Here is a 15683-nt window from a genome sequence, read left to right as displayed (position 1 = left end):
AATATCAATGAATTAGTATTGTTGTCTCCGTCACTGTCAGAAAAAATAAGTTTTCCTGATTTAATATATTATGACTATATATATATATATATATATATATATATATATATACACATATATATATATATACACACATATATATATATATATATATATATATATATATACACACATATATATATATATATATATATATACACACATATATATATATATATATATATATATATATATATAATCAAGGTGTAAATAAATTCTTGTAAATGATAATTTAGTCTTCAATTGTATCTTTTTATATATTAAAACAATTACAGGTTGTATAATACTGTCAACATTAATCTCCAATTGATGTGATAAGCAAACTTAATAATTACCAATATCTATTTTGCTATTAGCATTTCCTCTGATGAAATGAGCCATTCATTGATAATCCATGAGACAAGGAAATACTTTAATAATCGTATTCTTTTGTCAAACAATAAATTTCACTGTAATTCTACATGATTTCCATTTATATATATTCGTAATTTAGAGACTGTGTTTCATCATTTATAACTAAAAAGTGTCTTAACAAACCCCTGTATAAAGCGACTGAACACACTTGAGGGTAGTGTCTTGTAAGCACTTAGACTTTCTTTACATATCCATGAATTAGTCTCTTGTGTCTCGTTACCTGTTGCCTGCTGGCATATGTTGACCCACAAAATTCACAATGATAAGGTTTCTCTCCGGTGTGTGTTCGCATGTGTACTGTCACCTTTGCTTTCTCGCTAAATCCTGCACCACACACTTCACAGGTAAAAGGTTTTTCTCCGGTGTGCGTCCATGTGTGAAGTTTCAAACTGTTGTACCTATTAAATGCAGAGTTGCACATTTTGCAAGCATATGGTTTCTCTCCAGTGTGAACTCTCATGTGTTGTTTCAAAACATATTTGGCTGCGAACGACGCATTACATATATCACAGGAAGGTTTTTCTCCAGTGTGTTTTATTCTGTGTGTATTTAGTCCATATAGCGATGCAAACAAAGATCCACAGATGGAACAAGTGTAGTGGTTTTCTCTACTGTGTGTCCGTTCATGTGATTTTAATCCGCTGCTTGATTTAAAAGAAGAGCCACAAACTGCACAAGAATATGGTTTCTCTCCAGTATGTACACGCATATGGGTCTTCAGATCAGACTTTGTTACAAACGCAGTTCCACATACAGCGCAAGAATGGAATTTTTCGCCAGTGTGTGTATACATGTGCTTTTTTAGAGTCGATTGGAGTGAAAATGCTTTTCCACAGACTTCACAAGAAAAAGGTTTCTCTCCAGTGTGTATACGCATGTGGTCACGCAAGTTTGACCTTGCTATGCACTCATATCCACACACTTTGCATGAATAAGGTTTATTTCCTGTATGGCCGTACATATGTGCCTGCAGACCACCTTTCTGCGCATATGATGCCCCACAGACCTGACAGGAATAAGGTTTTTCACCTGTATGTGTTCGCCGGTGGATTTTCAGACTTGACTTCATTGTAAAAGATGAGCCACAAAGTTCACAAGAAAAGGGTTTTTCGCCAGTATGTGTCATCATGTGGATTTTTAAATTAGATTTGGTTGAATATGAATTTCCACAAACTTGGCATGGACAATGTTTTTCTCTCTTGTGCGTTTGCATGTGTTTTTGTAACTTGATTCCCTTAGAAAATGATAGCCCACACACTTTGCAAAGTTTGTTAACAGTGTGAATTCTCATATGTTTTTTCAAATCTGACATCGTTGCGAGTGATGAGTTACACTCTTGGCAAGGAAAAGCTTTTTTTCCAGCTTGTTTTCCCATGTTCACATTTAATTCATATGATCTTCAAATACGAAAATAAGCCTTTTGTGAATGTGACTATGTATAGTTTTATTCCTCACAAGTTCATAAATAGTCTGTGCTATAAACCCTGCAAATAAAATAAGATGTTTTAGTTAATAAACTGTACAATAATATTATTTAAAAAATAAATTGTACACAAATATTCAAATATGTTCAATATAAGCATTAGAATACTTATCACCATTGCAAGAATATTTTAAGTATGTCATGTGAAATGGAATATTTCTAGTATAAAAATTGTACTGTGAATTCATTATATTAATAACAAATTTTAATCTAAATAGTTGTGATAATTATGTGTATATAGTTTAGTATACATAGGTTCATAAAATAATGGTTGACTCTGCAAATGAAATAAGATATTTTAGTTTATTATTGTACAATAATAAATAATATTTAGAAATAGATGTGTGCTAATATTTAAATATTTTGAATGTAAGCATTAAAATACTTATTACTATTAGAAATGGAATACTTATAGATAAAAATTGTATATTAAAAATAAAATCTACTTAATAGTTGTGATAATAATGCAAATAAAATAAGATATTTTAGTTAATAAACCATATAAAAATAATTGAAAAATAGATGTGTACAAACATTTACAATATTTTAAATATGAGCATTTGAATACTTACAATATTGGTAAGTATTCAAATGCTCATATTTAAAATATTGTAAATGTTTGTACACATCTATTTTTCAATTATTTTTATATGGTTTATTAACTAAAATATCTTATTTTATTTGCATTATTATCACAATAATTGTCGATGTGGAATGATCTATATTCATTGCCAGAATATCATTTTTTAGCCTGCTTTCCCGTGAGGACTTTTCACTTTACAATAATTTTTGTATTAAATGTATATATACTTTTCAAATGCTTGCTAAAATCATATATACACCTGACAATTTTTCTGTCATTTAAAATCAACAGAGAAACGAATTTATCAAGTTTTATTTACAATTAAGCTTTTCCCCATCAACAAACAGAGAGATGTTTCGTCATAGGGGTTGGTTTGTGTGTGTGTCTCAGCAATGTGGAGAAATGTCAATCATGCTCAAAGGCTGTCCGTCTTCTATTTTCCCTTTCTCTCTTTTTCTGTAGTTTATATCAACTGTCTTACATAGACATCAACCTGCATTCCTGAAATGTAATATTACTATTACTATCTTATTTTTTATTTTTCACAATTCACATCTTCGTGACCTGAAATATAAACATTTCTTTGTTTTTGGTGATAATTACAATTCTGGTTATTATTATGGGACACAAGAATGTAGATAAAAAAATCCATCTAAAATCTGCATGTGTGCACATCTCTGCTTTCATCGGCCTTGCTCAAGCTTCATATCCAATGTTTTATCAACAATTCAACTGCATTTTCATGATTCTAACCCGATAGTTGTGAGTATTGTGGGGCATAAACTTCAAAGAAACTGATTTTCATTTAATTATTATTCAACATCAATTTATGAGACATATGCTTTGTTACGTGGCCATTATTTTTTTTTACTGTGTCATTACACTACAAATGTCTCAGGCTCACACACTGTTAGATACCATCACAGAAGAACAAACACATAAAACAAATAAGCATTTTTTAAGTGCAAGTTAAATGCATTTATTCAAGGTTCCTCCAAAAGAACGCATTTCATTATCTTTCCTAAGCCTTGTTTGCACACATGTGCTTTTTAAAAGTCTCTGTAGCCATCACCTAACCCTGACACTAGCCAACCATCCCTAAAATTTACGCAACCATCTTTCCTGGCGTCCAATTTGCTTGTCTTGTATTTTTGTCTCCTTTTTTTTTGCGACACAAGCTCACACACACTTGGTAATTTACATACATGCTTTAACAGCTGCTGCTAATATTTTCGTCAGTCAGCTATCCTTTGTCTGCTGGTGATAATTTTCTCACATGCGTCCACACATGCTCAGTTATACCTTGACACAAAATAAGAATTATTTATATAAATTATACTTGAACGAAACATACTGTTTTAATGTATCTATAAAATAAAGAGTATTTTCTATTCCACATATCTAAAAAAATTAATGTACACGAACAGAGTTATTAAGTTGATAAACCATATTTTTTATTTATCGTCTCTATTTGAATTATTATTTAAGCAAAGATATTTTATATTTTATATATCCTTAAAACAAACAGTATTTTTTCCTTTCCCCTACATGCACAAAAATAATGGTTTGTTCCATTAACTCTGTGAATATAAACAGAGATTTAAGTTAAGAAACCATAATAATTTTATTTGAATTATGTAAACATGATATATTTTGTTGTTGTTTTTAATTCTGTATGTGTTCATAAATTAATGGTTTGTTATAGTGATCCTAAAATAAAATGAGATTTCAGTAACAACAGAAATCTACACATAAAATACTTACATGTTTTTAAAAAATCCACTAGAAAATTGATCATATTTAATTGGATAAAATGGAGAAAAATTGAATTTCCACACAAAATATGAGTTATTTATTTGAATTTCAATCAAAGCAAAAGATATTGGTTATTTTTATATATTTAAATGATTATTTTTTGTTTACATATCCTAAAAACAATTATGATTTGTTCCAGTGACCTTGTGAAATCGGAGATTTAATTAACAAACAATATTTTTTAAAACATATTCATGTATTTTATTAGTTGACTAACACTAAACTAAAATATTTCGATTTTTTATTAAAACAAAAATACTGAAATGTGAGTATTCTTACTTATAAACTTTAAAAAGATTTTTAGTGTCAACAAAAACATAGATGTACACAAATATTTACAATATTTTAAATTTAAGAATTTAAAAGCTCACTACAATTACAAGAAAGTTTAATCCTTGGCCTTTTGGTCAAGATCAAAGTGTAGTATCTGTTCTTCAGATGCTGCACTTCTATTTCTTGTTCTCTTTCGGTGGAGGAGAAATCCTTCACGACTGAGACAATTTTTATTTTCGTGCCTTTTCTCCACGTTAAAAAACGACCCTGGTGTCTAACTCTGTCCCCTGGGGAGGCAGAGTAAATAGGTACAATTACAAGAAAGTTTAAGGTACATCATGTGTAATGGAATACTCCTAAAATAAAATCTGTATTTGCGAACTCATAACATTAAAAAGAAAATATACTTGTAATTCTGACCTCAAAAGTTGTGAAATTACATTTCAAACAAAATTTTATTCGAATTATAGTTTAAAACATGGAATATATGTTACCTTTTCTATATCCTGATATTTCTGATAATAATACACTATAGAATAAAAATAAATTTTAGAATAATAATAATAAATTTTAGGATAAAAATAATAATAACCTTTAGGATAATAATAATAATAAATTTTAGAATAATAACAATAATAATAATAATAATAATAATAATAATAAATTTAAGGATAATAATACTACATTTTAGGATAATAATAATAAATTTTAGAATAATAACAATAATAATAATAATAATAATAATAATAATAAATTTTAGGATAATAATAATAAATTTTAGGATAATAATAATAAATTTTCTATACCCTTCAGAATAATAATAATAATAATACTAAATTTTAGAATAATAATAATAAATTTTAGAATCATAATAATAACAAATTTTAGGATAATAATAATAAATTTTAGAATAATAACAATAATAATAATAATAATAATAATAATAATAAATTTAAGGATAATAATAATAAATTTTAGGATAATAATAATAAATTTTAGAATAATAACAATAATAATAATAATAATAATAATAATAATAAATTTTAGGATAATAATAATAAATTTTAGGATAATAATAATAAATTTTCTATACCCTTCAGAATAATAATAATAATAATACTAAATTTTAGAATAATAATAATAAATTTTAGAATCATAATAATAACAAATTTTAGGATAATAATAATAAATTTTAGGATAATAATAATAAATTTTCTATACCCTTCAGAAAACAAATTGAATATGATGACAAATTCAGAATTTTAGGATAATAATAATAATAAATTTTAGGATAATAATAATAATAATAATAATAATAATAATAATAATAATAAATTTTAGAATAATAACAATAATAATAATAATAATAATAATAATAATAAATTTTAGGATAATAATAATAAATTTTAGGATAATAATAATAAATTTTCTATACCCTTCAGAATAATAATAATAATAATAATAAATTTTAGAATAATAATAATAAATTTTAGAATCATAATAATAACAAATTTTAGGATAATAATAATAAATTTTAGGATAATAATAATAAATTTTCTATACCCTTCAGAAAACAAATTGAATATGATGACAAATTCAGAATTTTAGGATAATAATAATAATAAATTTTAGGATAATAATAATAATAATAATAATAATAATAATAATAATAATAATAATAATGATAACAATAATAATAATACTAAATTTTAGGATAATAATAATAAATTTTTCTATATCCTTCAGAAAACAACTTTAATATGATGATTTGATGTGTGTAGAGTGTGTGTTTATTGTTATAGAGTCAATTCTCTATTATTATATTGTACCCAATATATATTTGTAACCCCTGGCATGACCAAGTTGTAAAATATGCTTAAATATATTTTAATTCATGCAGATTTCATTAATCATTAAGTTTGAAAGGTTTGCTAGAAATGAGATAATGACATTAAGATTTGAGATTGTGACAAATTCACAATTTTAGGATAATAATAATACTAAATTTTAGGATAATAATAATAAATTTTAGGATAATAATAATAATAAATTTAAGGGTAATAATAATAAATTTTAGGATAATAATAAATCTTCAGATAATGATAATCAATTTTAAGATGATAATAATAATTAATTTAAAGATAATAATAATACATTTTAGAAGAAAAATAATAATAAATCTTAGGATAATAATGAATTTTAGGACAATGATAATAAATTTTAGGATAAAAATTATAAATTTTAGGATAATAATAATAATAATAAATTTCAGGATAATAATAATAATAATATTTAGGATAACAATAATAAATTTTAGGAAAATAATAATAAATTTTAAGATAACAATAATAAATTTTAGGATAACAATAATAAATTTTAGAATAATAATAATAAATATTAGTATAATAATAATAAATTTTAGGATACTAATAATAAAATAATTTTAGGATAATAATAATAAATTTTAGGATAATAATAATAATAAATATTAGGATAATAATAATAAATTTTAGGATAATATTAATAATAAATTTTAGGATAATAATAAAAATAAATTTTAGAAAAATAATAATTAATTTTCGGATAAAAATAATAAATTTTAGAATAATAAGAATAAATTTTAGGATAAAATTAATAATAAATGTTAGGATAATAATAATAAATCTAAGGATAATAAAAATAAATTTTAGGATAACAATAATAAATTTTAGGAAAATAATAATAAATTTTAGAAAAATAATAATAATAAATTTTAGGAAAATAATAATAAATTTTAGAAAAATAACAATAATAAATTTTAGGATAATAATAAATTTTTGGATAATAATAATAATAATAAATTTTAGGATAATAATAAAAAATTTTAGGATAATAATAATAATAATAAATTGTAGGATAAAAATAATAATAAAATTTAAGGATAATAACATTAATAAAATTTTAGGATAATAATTATAATAAATTTTAGAATAATAATAACTAATTTTAGGATAATAATAATAATAAATTTTAGGATAATGATAATAATAATAATAAATTTAAGGATAATAATACTAAATTTTAGAATAATAATAATAAATTTTAGAATAATAATAATAATAATAATAATAATAACAATAATAATAATAATAAAGTTTAGGATGATAATAATAATTTTTTCTATATCCTTCAGAAAACAACTTGAATATGATGATTTGATGTGTGTAGATTGTGTGTTTATTGTTATAGAGTCAATTCTCTATTATTATATTGTACCCGATATATATTTGTAACCCCTGGCATGACCAAGTTGTAAAATATGCTTAAATATATTTAAATTCATGCAGATTTCATTAATCATTAAGTTTGAAAGGTTTGCTAGAAATGAGATAATGACATTAAGATTTGAGATTGAGACAAATTCAGAATTTTAGGATCATAATAATAATAAATTTTAGGATAATAATAATAATAATAACAACAATGATAATAATAATAATAATACTAAATTTTAGGATAATAATACTAAATTTTAGGATAATAATACTAAATTTTAGGATAATAATACTAAATTTTAGGATAATAATAATAATAAATTTAAGGGTAATAATAATAAATTTTAGGATAATAAATCTTAAGATAATGATAATCAATTTTAAGATGATAATAATAATAAATTTTAAGATAATAATAATAAATTTTAGAAGAAAAATAATAATAAATCTTAGGATAATAATAAATTTTAGGACAATGATAATAAATTTTAGGATAAAAATTATAAATTTTAGGATAATAATAATAATAAATTTCAGGATAATAATAATAATAATATTTAGGATAACAATAATAAATTTTAGGAAAATAATAATAAATTTTAAGATAACAATAATAAATTTTAGGATAACAATAAAAAATTTTAGGATAATAATAATAAATATTAGTATAATAATAATAAATTTTAGGATAATAATAATACATTTTAGGATAATAATAATAATAAATTTTAGGATAATAATAAAAAATTTTAGGATAATAATAATAATAATAAATTGTAGGATAAAAATAATAATAAAATTTTAGGATAATAATAATAATAAATTTTAGAATAATAATAACAAATTTTAGGATAATAATAATAATAAATTCTAGAAAAATAATAATTAATTTTAGGATAAAAATAATAAATTTTAGAATAATAAGAATAAATTTTAGGATAAAATTAATAATAAATGTTAGGATAATAATAATAAATTTAAGGATAATAAAAATAAATTTTAGGATAACAATAATAAATTTTAGGATAATAATAATAAATTTTAGGATAATAATAATAATAATAAATTTTAGGATAATAATAATAATAATAAATTTTAGGATAATAATAAAAAATTTTAGGATAATAATAATAATAATAAATTGTAGGATAAAAATAATAATAAAATTGTAGGATAATAATAATAATAAAATTTTAGGATAATAATTATAATAAATTTTAGAATAATAATAACTAATTTTAGGATAATAATAATAAATTTTAGGATAATAATAATAATAAATTTTAGAAAAATAATAATAAATTTTAGGATAAAAATAATAAATTTTAGAATACTAAGCATAAATTTTAGGATAAAATTAATAATAAATGTTAGGATAATAATAATAAATTTTAGGATAATAATAATAATAAATTTAAGGATAATAATAATAATAAATTTAAGGATAAAAATAATAAAATTTTAGGATAAAAATAATAATAAAATTTAAGGATAAAAATAATAATAAATTTTAGGATAATAATAAATTTTAGGATAATAATGATAAATTTTAGGATAATAATAATAAATATTAGTATAATAATAATAAATTTGAGGATAATAATAATAATAAATTTTAGGATAAAAATAATAATAAATTTTAGGATAATAATAATAAATATTAGTATAATAATAATAAATTTTAGGATAAAAATAATAATAAAAAGAAAATTTTAGGATAAAAATAATAATAAATTTTAGGATAATAATAATAATAACTTTAGGATAATAATAATAAATTTTAGGATAATAATAATAATAAATTTTAGGATAGTAATAATAATAAATTTTAGGATAATAATAATAAATTTTAGGATAATAATAATAAATTTTAGGATAATAATAAATTTTAGGATAATAATAATAAATTTTAGGATAATAATAATAAATTTTAGGATAATAATAAATTTTAGGATAATAATAATAAATTTTAGGATAATAATAATAAATTTTAGGATAATAATAATAAATGTTAGGATATTAATAATAATAAATTTTAGGATAATAATAATAAATTTTAGGATAATAATAATAAATTTTAGGATATTAATAAATTTTAGGATAATAATAATAAATTTTAGGATAATAATAATAAATTTTGGGATAATAATAATAAATTTTAGGATAATAATAATAAATTTTAGGATATTAATAATAATAAATTTTAGGATAATAATAATAAATTTTAGGATAATAATAATAAATTTTAGGATAATAATAAATTTTAGGATAATAATAATAAATTTTAGGATAATAATAATAAATTTTGGGATAATAATAAATTTTAGGATAATAATAATAAATTTTAGGATAATAATAATAAATTTTAGGATAATAATAATAAATGAATTAACATTATTATTGAAAATTGATATGTCCAAAGTCCTTAAAATAAATTGTTATTGTATCATGAATTTTATAACCATACGTGTTCATGAAGTTAACTTTGACATTATTTTTTAAAATCTCTTTTAAAGAACTTAAATATAGTGACATCACCTATAAAGCCAGTGCTGATATTCTAAGGAAGATATTATTAAATATGTCATTCTATTTAAAAGCTGGTATTTAAAAAATATATTCGAAATATATCCAATACTGGCATTCTAACCTAAAATGCACCAAACATTAATGTTTTCTTTTTTCTTTCCTCGGTCATGCTCTGCAAAGTCAAAAATCAAAATAGAGTAATTCCATCTCAAATTATCCAGAAAAAAACATCTTTGACACCCTTACCTGTCAGATTTTTTCCAAACATTCACCATATGTTGGTATCATAAAAACTAGGGAATCCTGAAAATTTGAGCTTTTAACTCCAAGCGGTTCTGGAAATATCGCAATTTTGGTATTTTACATATATCACCTCGAGGCGTCTGTCTGGAAGTGAGGTTCATAAAACTGTCCATCTTTGAGGTTCGATTGTGAGCTAACGAGGAAAGAACCAAACACCTTTTTTGGAGGAATTTAAGTGCAGACTATCAAGAATGTCTAGGAATAAAAAAAAATTCAATTACCAATAGTGCCACATGTTTTTTTTTGGGGTCACCTTAGACCAATACCCAAATTTCAGCTTAAAAGTTCAATAACTCAGAAACACTTCATTTTCAGAGGTTCTAAATGTGATTTTTGGATTCCTCGTATGGAAAACCTTGTCCTTGCAAATTTTCAAGGTTCTACCTAGTCTAGAAATTGATTTATGCCCAAAAACGTAATTTCATAATTTTGCGAATTTGCGCCTCGACACGATGTACATAAAATACCAAAATTGCGATATTTCTGGAACCGCTTAGAGTTAAAAGCTCAAAGTTTCAGGATTCCCTAGTTTTTATGATACCAACATATGGTGAAAGTTTGGAAAAAAATCTGTGAGGTAAGGGTGTCATGGTCTGGATGCTTTGAGATGGAAATACCCAATATTTTTTCTGCAAAACAATCAAACTAAACCCAATAAATAAATATTTGAAGATATAAAGAACTTGAAGCATGGAAACATTGTCAAAACTCAATCAAGGCCAAAAATGAAAAAAATTTCCATGCAAAATAAAACAATTTTCCTGAGAAACTTGAATGCCTTGAGTGTCTAAGGTCCTCTTTATAACCTGGCATAATAGTATTCTGTGCCCAAATAAGATCTCTTCACTATGGCTAACTTACATTAGCTTTTACGAGGAATAGTGCACCTTCTCCAAGTGATTTTACTTCAAGTAAGAGCAAGAAGCTTCATACTCAACCAGACTAGATGAATTCTTGTCCTGGAATCCAGTAAGATCAAGACGTCACAAAGAAGACAGTATAACATATGCAAATGGTCAATTGCGGAGAGGAAAATTATGTTCCCAACTTCTTTATTAACTCAATCTTTTACGAGGAATAAAGCACCTTCTCCAAGGCATGTTATTTCAAGTAAGAGCAAGAATCTGGATATTCCACCAGACTAGATGAATTCTTGTCCTGGAAGACATGTAGAGACCATAAGAAATGAACACTATAGCATATTTAAATGGTTAATTTAGGAAATGAAAATTATGTTCCCAATAAAACTATACACAGCTAAGATATACCATTATTATATACAAATGTCCCCATCAAAAAAATGTTTAAATTTACTCCATAAACACCTAAAAAAATCAAACAAAAAATTACCATTTCCTCCCAACACTTCAATAAAAATGATTAGACTTATAACTGACATGATTTATTTTCAATTCAATAACAATTTTAAAGGTGACTATGCACCTCCATAATATTTTTTAAATTATTTTTACTTGTTTAGTCTTGCAAATAAATATTTTAAATGAAACATTTTTTAATTAAAGCAACTTTGAAGGGTCAACAACAAATTAATAATTTAAATGTTTTTTGACTGAGAAGTGCCACCTAGCGACAGTTTAATGAAACACATGAAGAAAAGATAGTTGTTATCCGCATATTGCAGAAGTGCCTCTTGGTGTTTTGTGAACAGAAAAAGTGTTAAAATTAAATTAATTTTTCTAAATAAAATATTTGTTTTTTTTTGTTTACATGAGGATCACCACTTATCAAGGCCCGTAAGCCACTCGGGGATAAGGGTTATTTTGTGTGCAATAATTAATGGGATAATATCGTAGTAATAGCTGGTGTTGGAGATTTGATAAAGCATCTTACTTAAGAGGGCGATTAATCAGGAATTTGTATATGTTGGACTTCAAGACGTCCAAGTTGTAGTCAGGTGGGAAACAAACATACAGAAGAGAATTCCACAGGCGTGGACTTCTCAGAAAAAGCTATGTTCATGGAATCTACGTTTTGATTTAGGCACAGATAAAGAGTGGGGGAAATTACTGACAGTGGTTTTAGCTAGACGGATTTTTATCATGAAGGATTGGCGAGGGGGAACAAGAGATTGGAGCTCGGATGAGCACTTGCCATGGGAATAACGATAAAACAAAGACAGGCTTGCAACGTCTCTTCTGTGGCAGAGAGGTTGCAGGGAAGAGAAGAGAGCATCCCCCACTAAGCCACGAAGTCTATTTTGTACTTTGTCAAGGCAGGTAGGCTGTTTTTTGAAGCTCCAGCCCAGATGTGGCAGCAGTACTCCATCTTTGTTTTATTATTTGATAATACAAGGAGCATTTTCTTTTCTTTTTTTTTGTTTCATAATAACACAAGAAATGTTAAAAACTAAAGTAATTTTTTAATATATACATGATTTCGTTTTCCGTGTCTTCTGTTCAGTTTTGTTACATAATCAACTGTATTTACTTCTGGTTGTTTGATTTATTTCTGAGCAGTGATCGTGGACATTACCTGAAAAATATACAAATTTATTTTCTTTTGGAAGGGATGGGCTCGTTTTAAAACTATATTTACCTCAGTATTTTCTTTAATTTTCTATTTTTGAAGACATCTATTTTTTTTTTCAAAAGTAACACACAACATTACTTGTTATTTTTGTTTGTTTGTTTTTTAACTAAATAAACACTTTTAAATGACTTACCAAGCTAGGTAGAAAACGAACTTAGAAAAATCTATTTTATTTTTTCAAACAACAGTAAACAAGTAAAAATATTAAAAAAAATATTATTGGATGTGTATTCTCTTTTAAAGACAATATCTTCTTCAAGAACGGTCATAAAATGTGTTTTCAATCGATATTTATTCATTAACTAACCAGTTTTCCTACCTTGCAAAAATGGACGAGGTACTTGTACAGTTTAATCAAGACATTAAAAAAATGAAAATATCGAAAAAAGGTTATATTGTACATATCCGTTTTGAAGTGACAATCTCCGAAAAAAAAAATTACACTTAATTTGATCGAGTAGTTTTTTTGTTTTTTTACAGCAGAAAAACACGTTTTTATTAGAGCGCGTTGAAGGCAGACATCTTAGATTTTTTGGTGCTAATGAAGAGAGTGATTTCCACGTTTAATTGAAGTTTTATATGTTTTTTGGGGGTTTGTTTTACTGTACACATAGATTCGAAAACGTTGTCAAAAAACAAATATATAGCAAATAAATCTCATCAAAGGCAAGATAAGTTACTTTTCTTCCCAACTGGATAATTTTTTAGTGTTTTTATTTAATGTAACATGTTTATTCAGTTCCACAAACATACAGTGTTTACATGTGTTGGCAAATTCAAAATGGCACCAAACTCTCTGCTGAACACAGTACGTTTGGGAAAATGAGTTTAAAATAAAAAATATGCAAAATACTGTTAGAAACTAGCACAATATATGTTACTGTGACATACGCTGACATATATTCGGTGGGTTTTTAACAGTATGTGATATAGTTTTTTATTTTTACCTCATTTTCCCAAACTTACAGTGTTTAGCAGATAGTTCAGCGCCATTTTGAATTTTCCAATGCATCAGTAAACACTGGATGTTTTTCAAGCTGAATAAACATTTTACAATAAATAAAAACACAAAAAAATTATCCAGTTAGGTTGAAAGTTAACTTATCTTGCCTTTGATAACATTTATTTGTTACATATTTGTTTTTTGACAACTTTTTCGAATCAATGTGTATAGTAATACAAACCCATTTTTTTTTCAATTGTAAGGTACAGAATAGGTACAAAACACCCTCCCTCCCCATGTTAAGAATGGCTTTTTAAATAATAACGTTATTTCAGCACTGCTCACTCTCTGCATGAGTAACGATTTTTTTAAATTTTTGTTTGGAGGTTAGAAACGCCACGGGGAGATAACTTCATTTAAAACGCCGACACTCCCTCCCCATCTTTAATACTAGCTTTTCTTCCTAAAAATCTAGGCACCGCCAAAAATGGCCGAAAAATCAAGTTGTTGTTGTTTTTTAAAACGAAATTACATTTATTAAAATCCATTATTTCTGAGTAACTTTTTTTCCCCCAGAAAGATAAAACCCTGAATTTTATCATATAGAAAAAAGAATAATGTAAACCTTTTTCTATTTTTAATTAAATTTTAAATGTTAAATTTTCCCAAAAAGTTAACAATTGACATTTTTTGTCTTGCACAAAAACGTACATAAATATATATATATAAAAAAAACGTTTTTGAAATAATTTATTTAGTTGTTGTTTAAGTAAGATTTAGGATGATTTTCTATGAGAATATGCAAAAATATTATAATATAAGTACCTGGATTTAAAATAATTCCACTTCTTCATATAGGCAACCAGTTACTTTGTGTCGATCTAGACTCTAGATCGACAATGTTTACGTTTGTATTCGATAAAAAGCAAACTATGGAAGACCAAACAGGCCAAAAAAAACTTATTTTTCAGTGACGAAAATTTCAATGTATTATTAACGCTGAGGTTGGCCAGTACCAGATGGGTGACCATTTGTCTGAGTTGGTTTTTAATGTGTATGTGTGTGGGGGCCAGGCTAAAGCAGAATAAAAAAAAATTATTTCAGCGCGTTTGGTCCACCGTAGTCGAAAGTGGCAAAAGTTTTCAAACGGGATCGAAAAAATGATGCTATTTTTAACACAAAGGGCACAATATTTATCGATTTTTTTTTTATCGATTCTTCAAAGCATGCCCTGTTTAATAATGGTCATGCATTATTCGGCTCGCTAAAAAAAATTCTTAATTTATTCATCAAAGATTTTAAAATGGCTTTTTTCCTATACATATTAAAAAAAAAATGTTTGTTTTGCTTAACTTAAATTAATTATTTTACTTAACATATTCACCGAATTTCACACTTCAAAACTCAAAAGCAGGATAATTAAACACAATCGAAGTTCTGATATTCAGACGTCAAAATAACGTATGCAAACATTTTTTTTTTTTAATCTATAATTCT

At 24.3% G+C, this 15683-nt stretch overlaps 1 protein-coding gene across 2 annotated transcripts in view; it reads right to left on the bottom strand.

Moving 5' to 3' along the window:
• Nucleotides 1-217: 217 nt before the first annotated feature.
• LOC145269703 (uncharacterized) overlaps nt 218-15683 on the bottom strand; it is a 42625-nt gene continuing 27159 nt past the window's right edge. For both annotated transcript variants that reach the window (XM_080125427.1, XM_080125426.1), the window contains exon 2: nt 218-1937. In XM_080125427.1, the coding sequence (XP_079981553.1) occupies nt 626-1828 (1203 nt within the window). In that variant the 5' untranslated portion in view covers nt 1829-1937 and the 3' untranslated portion in view covers nt 218-625. The remainder of the gene's footprint in view (nt 1938-15683) is intronic.

This window comes from Euprymna scolopes, chromosome 45 (genome assembly GCF_053919585.1).
Source record: "Euprymna scolopes isolate OS-2025 chromosome 45, ASM5391958v1, whole genome shotgun sequence".
In the NCBI taxonomy this organism is placed as follows: domain Eukaryota; kingdom Metazoa; phylum Mollusca; class Cephalopoda; order Sepiida; family Sepiolidae; genus Euprymna; species Euprymna scolopes.
Note: the sequence above shows the minus strand (reverse complement) of the source record. Positions and strands in the feature narration are given on the sequence as shown.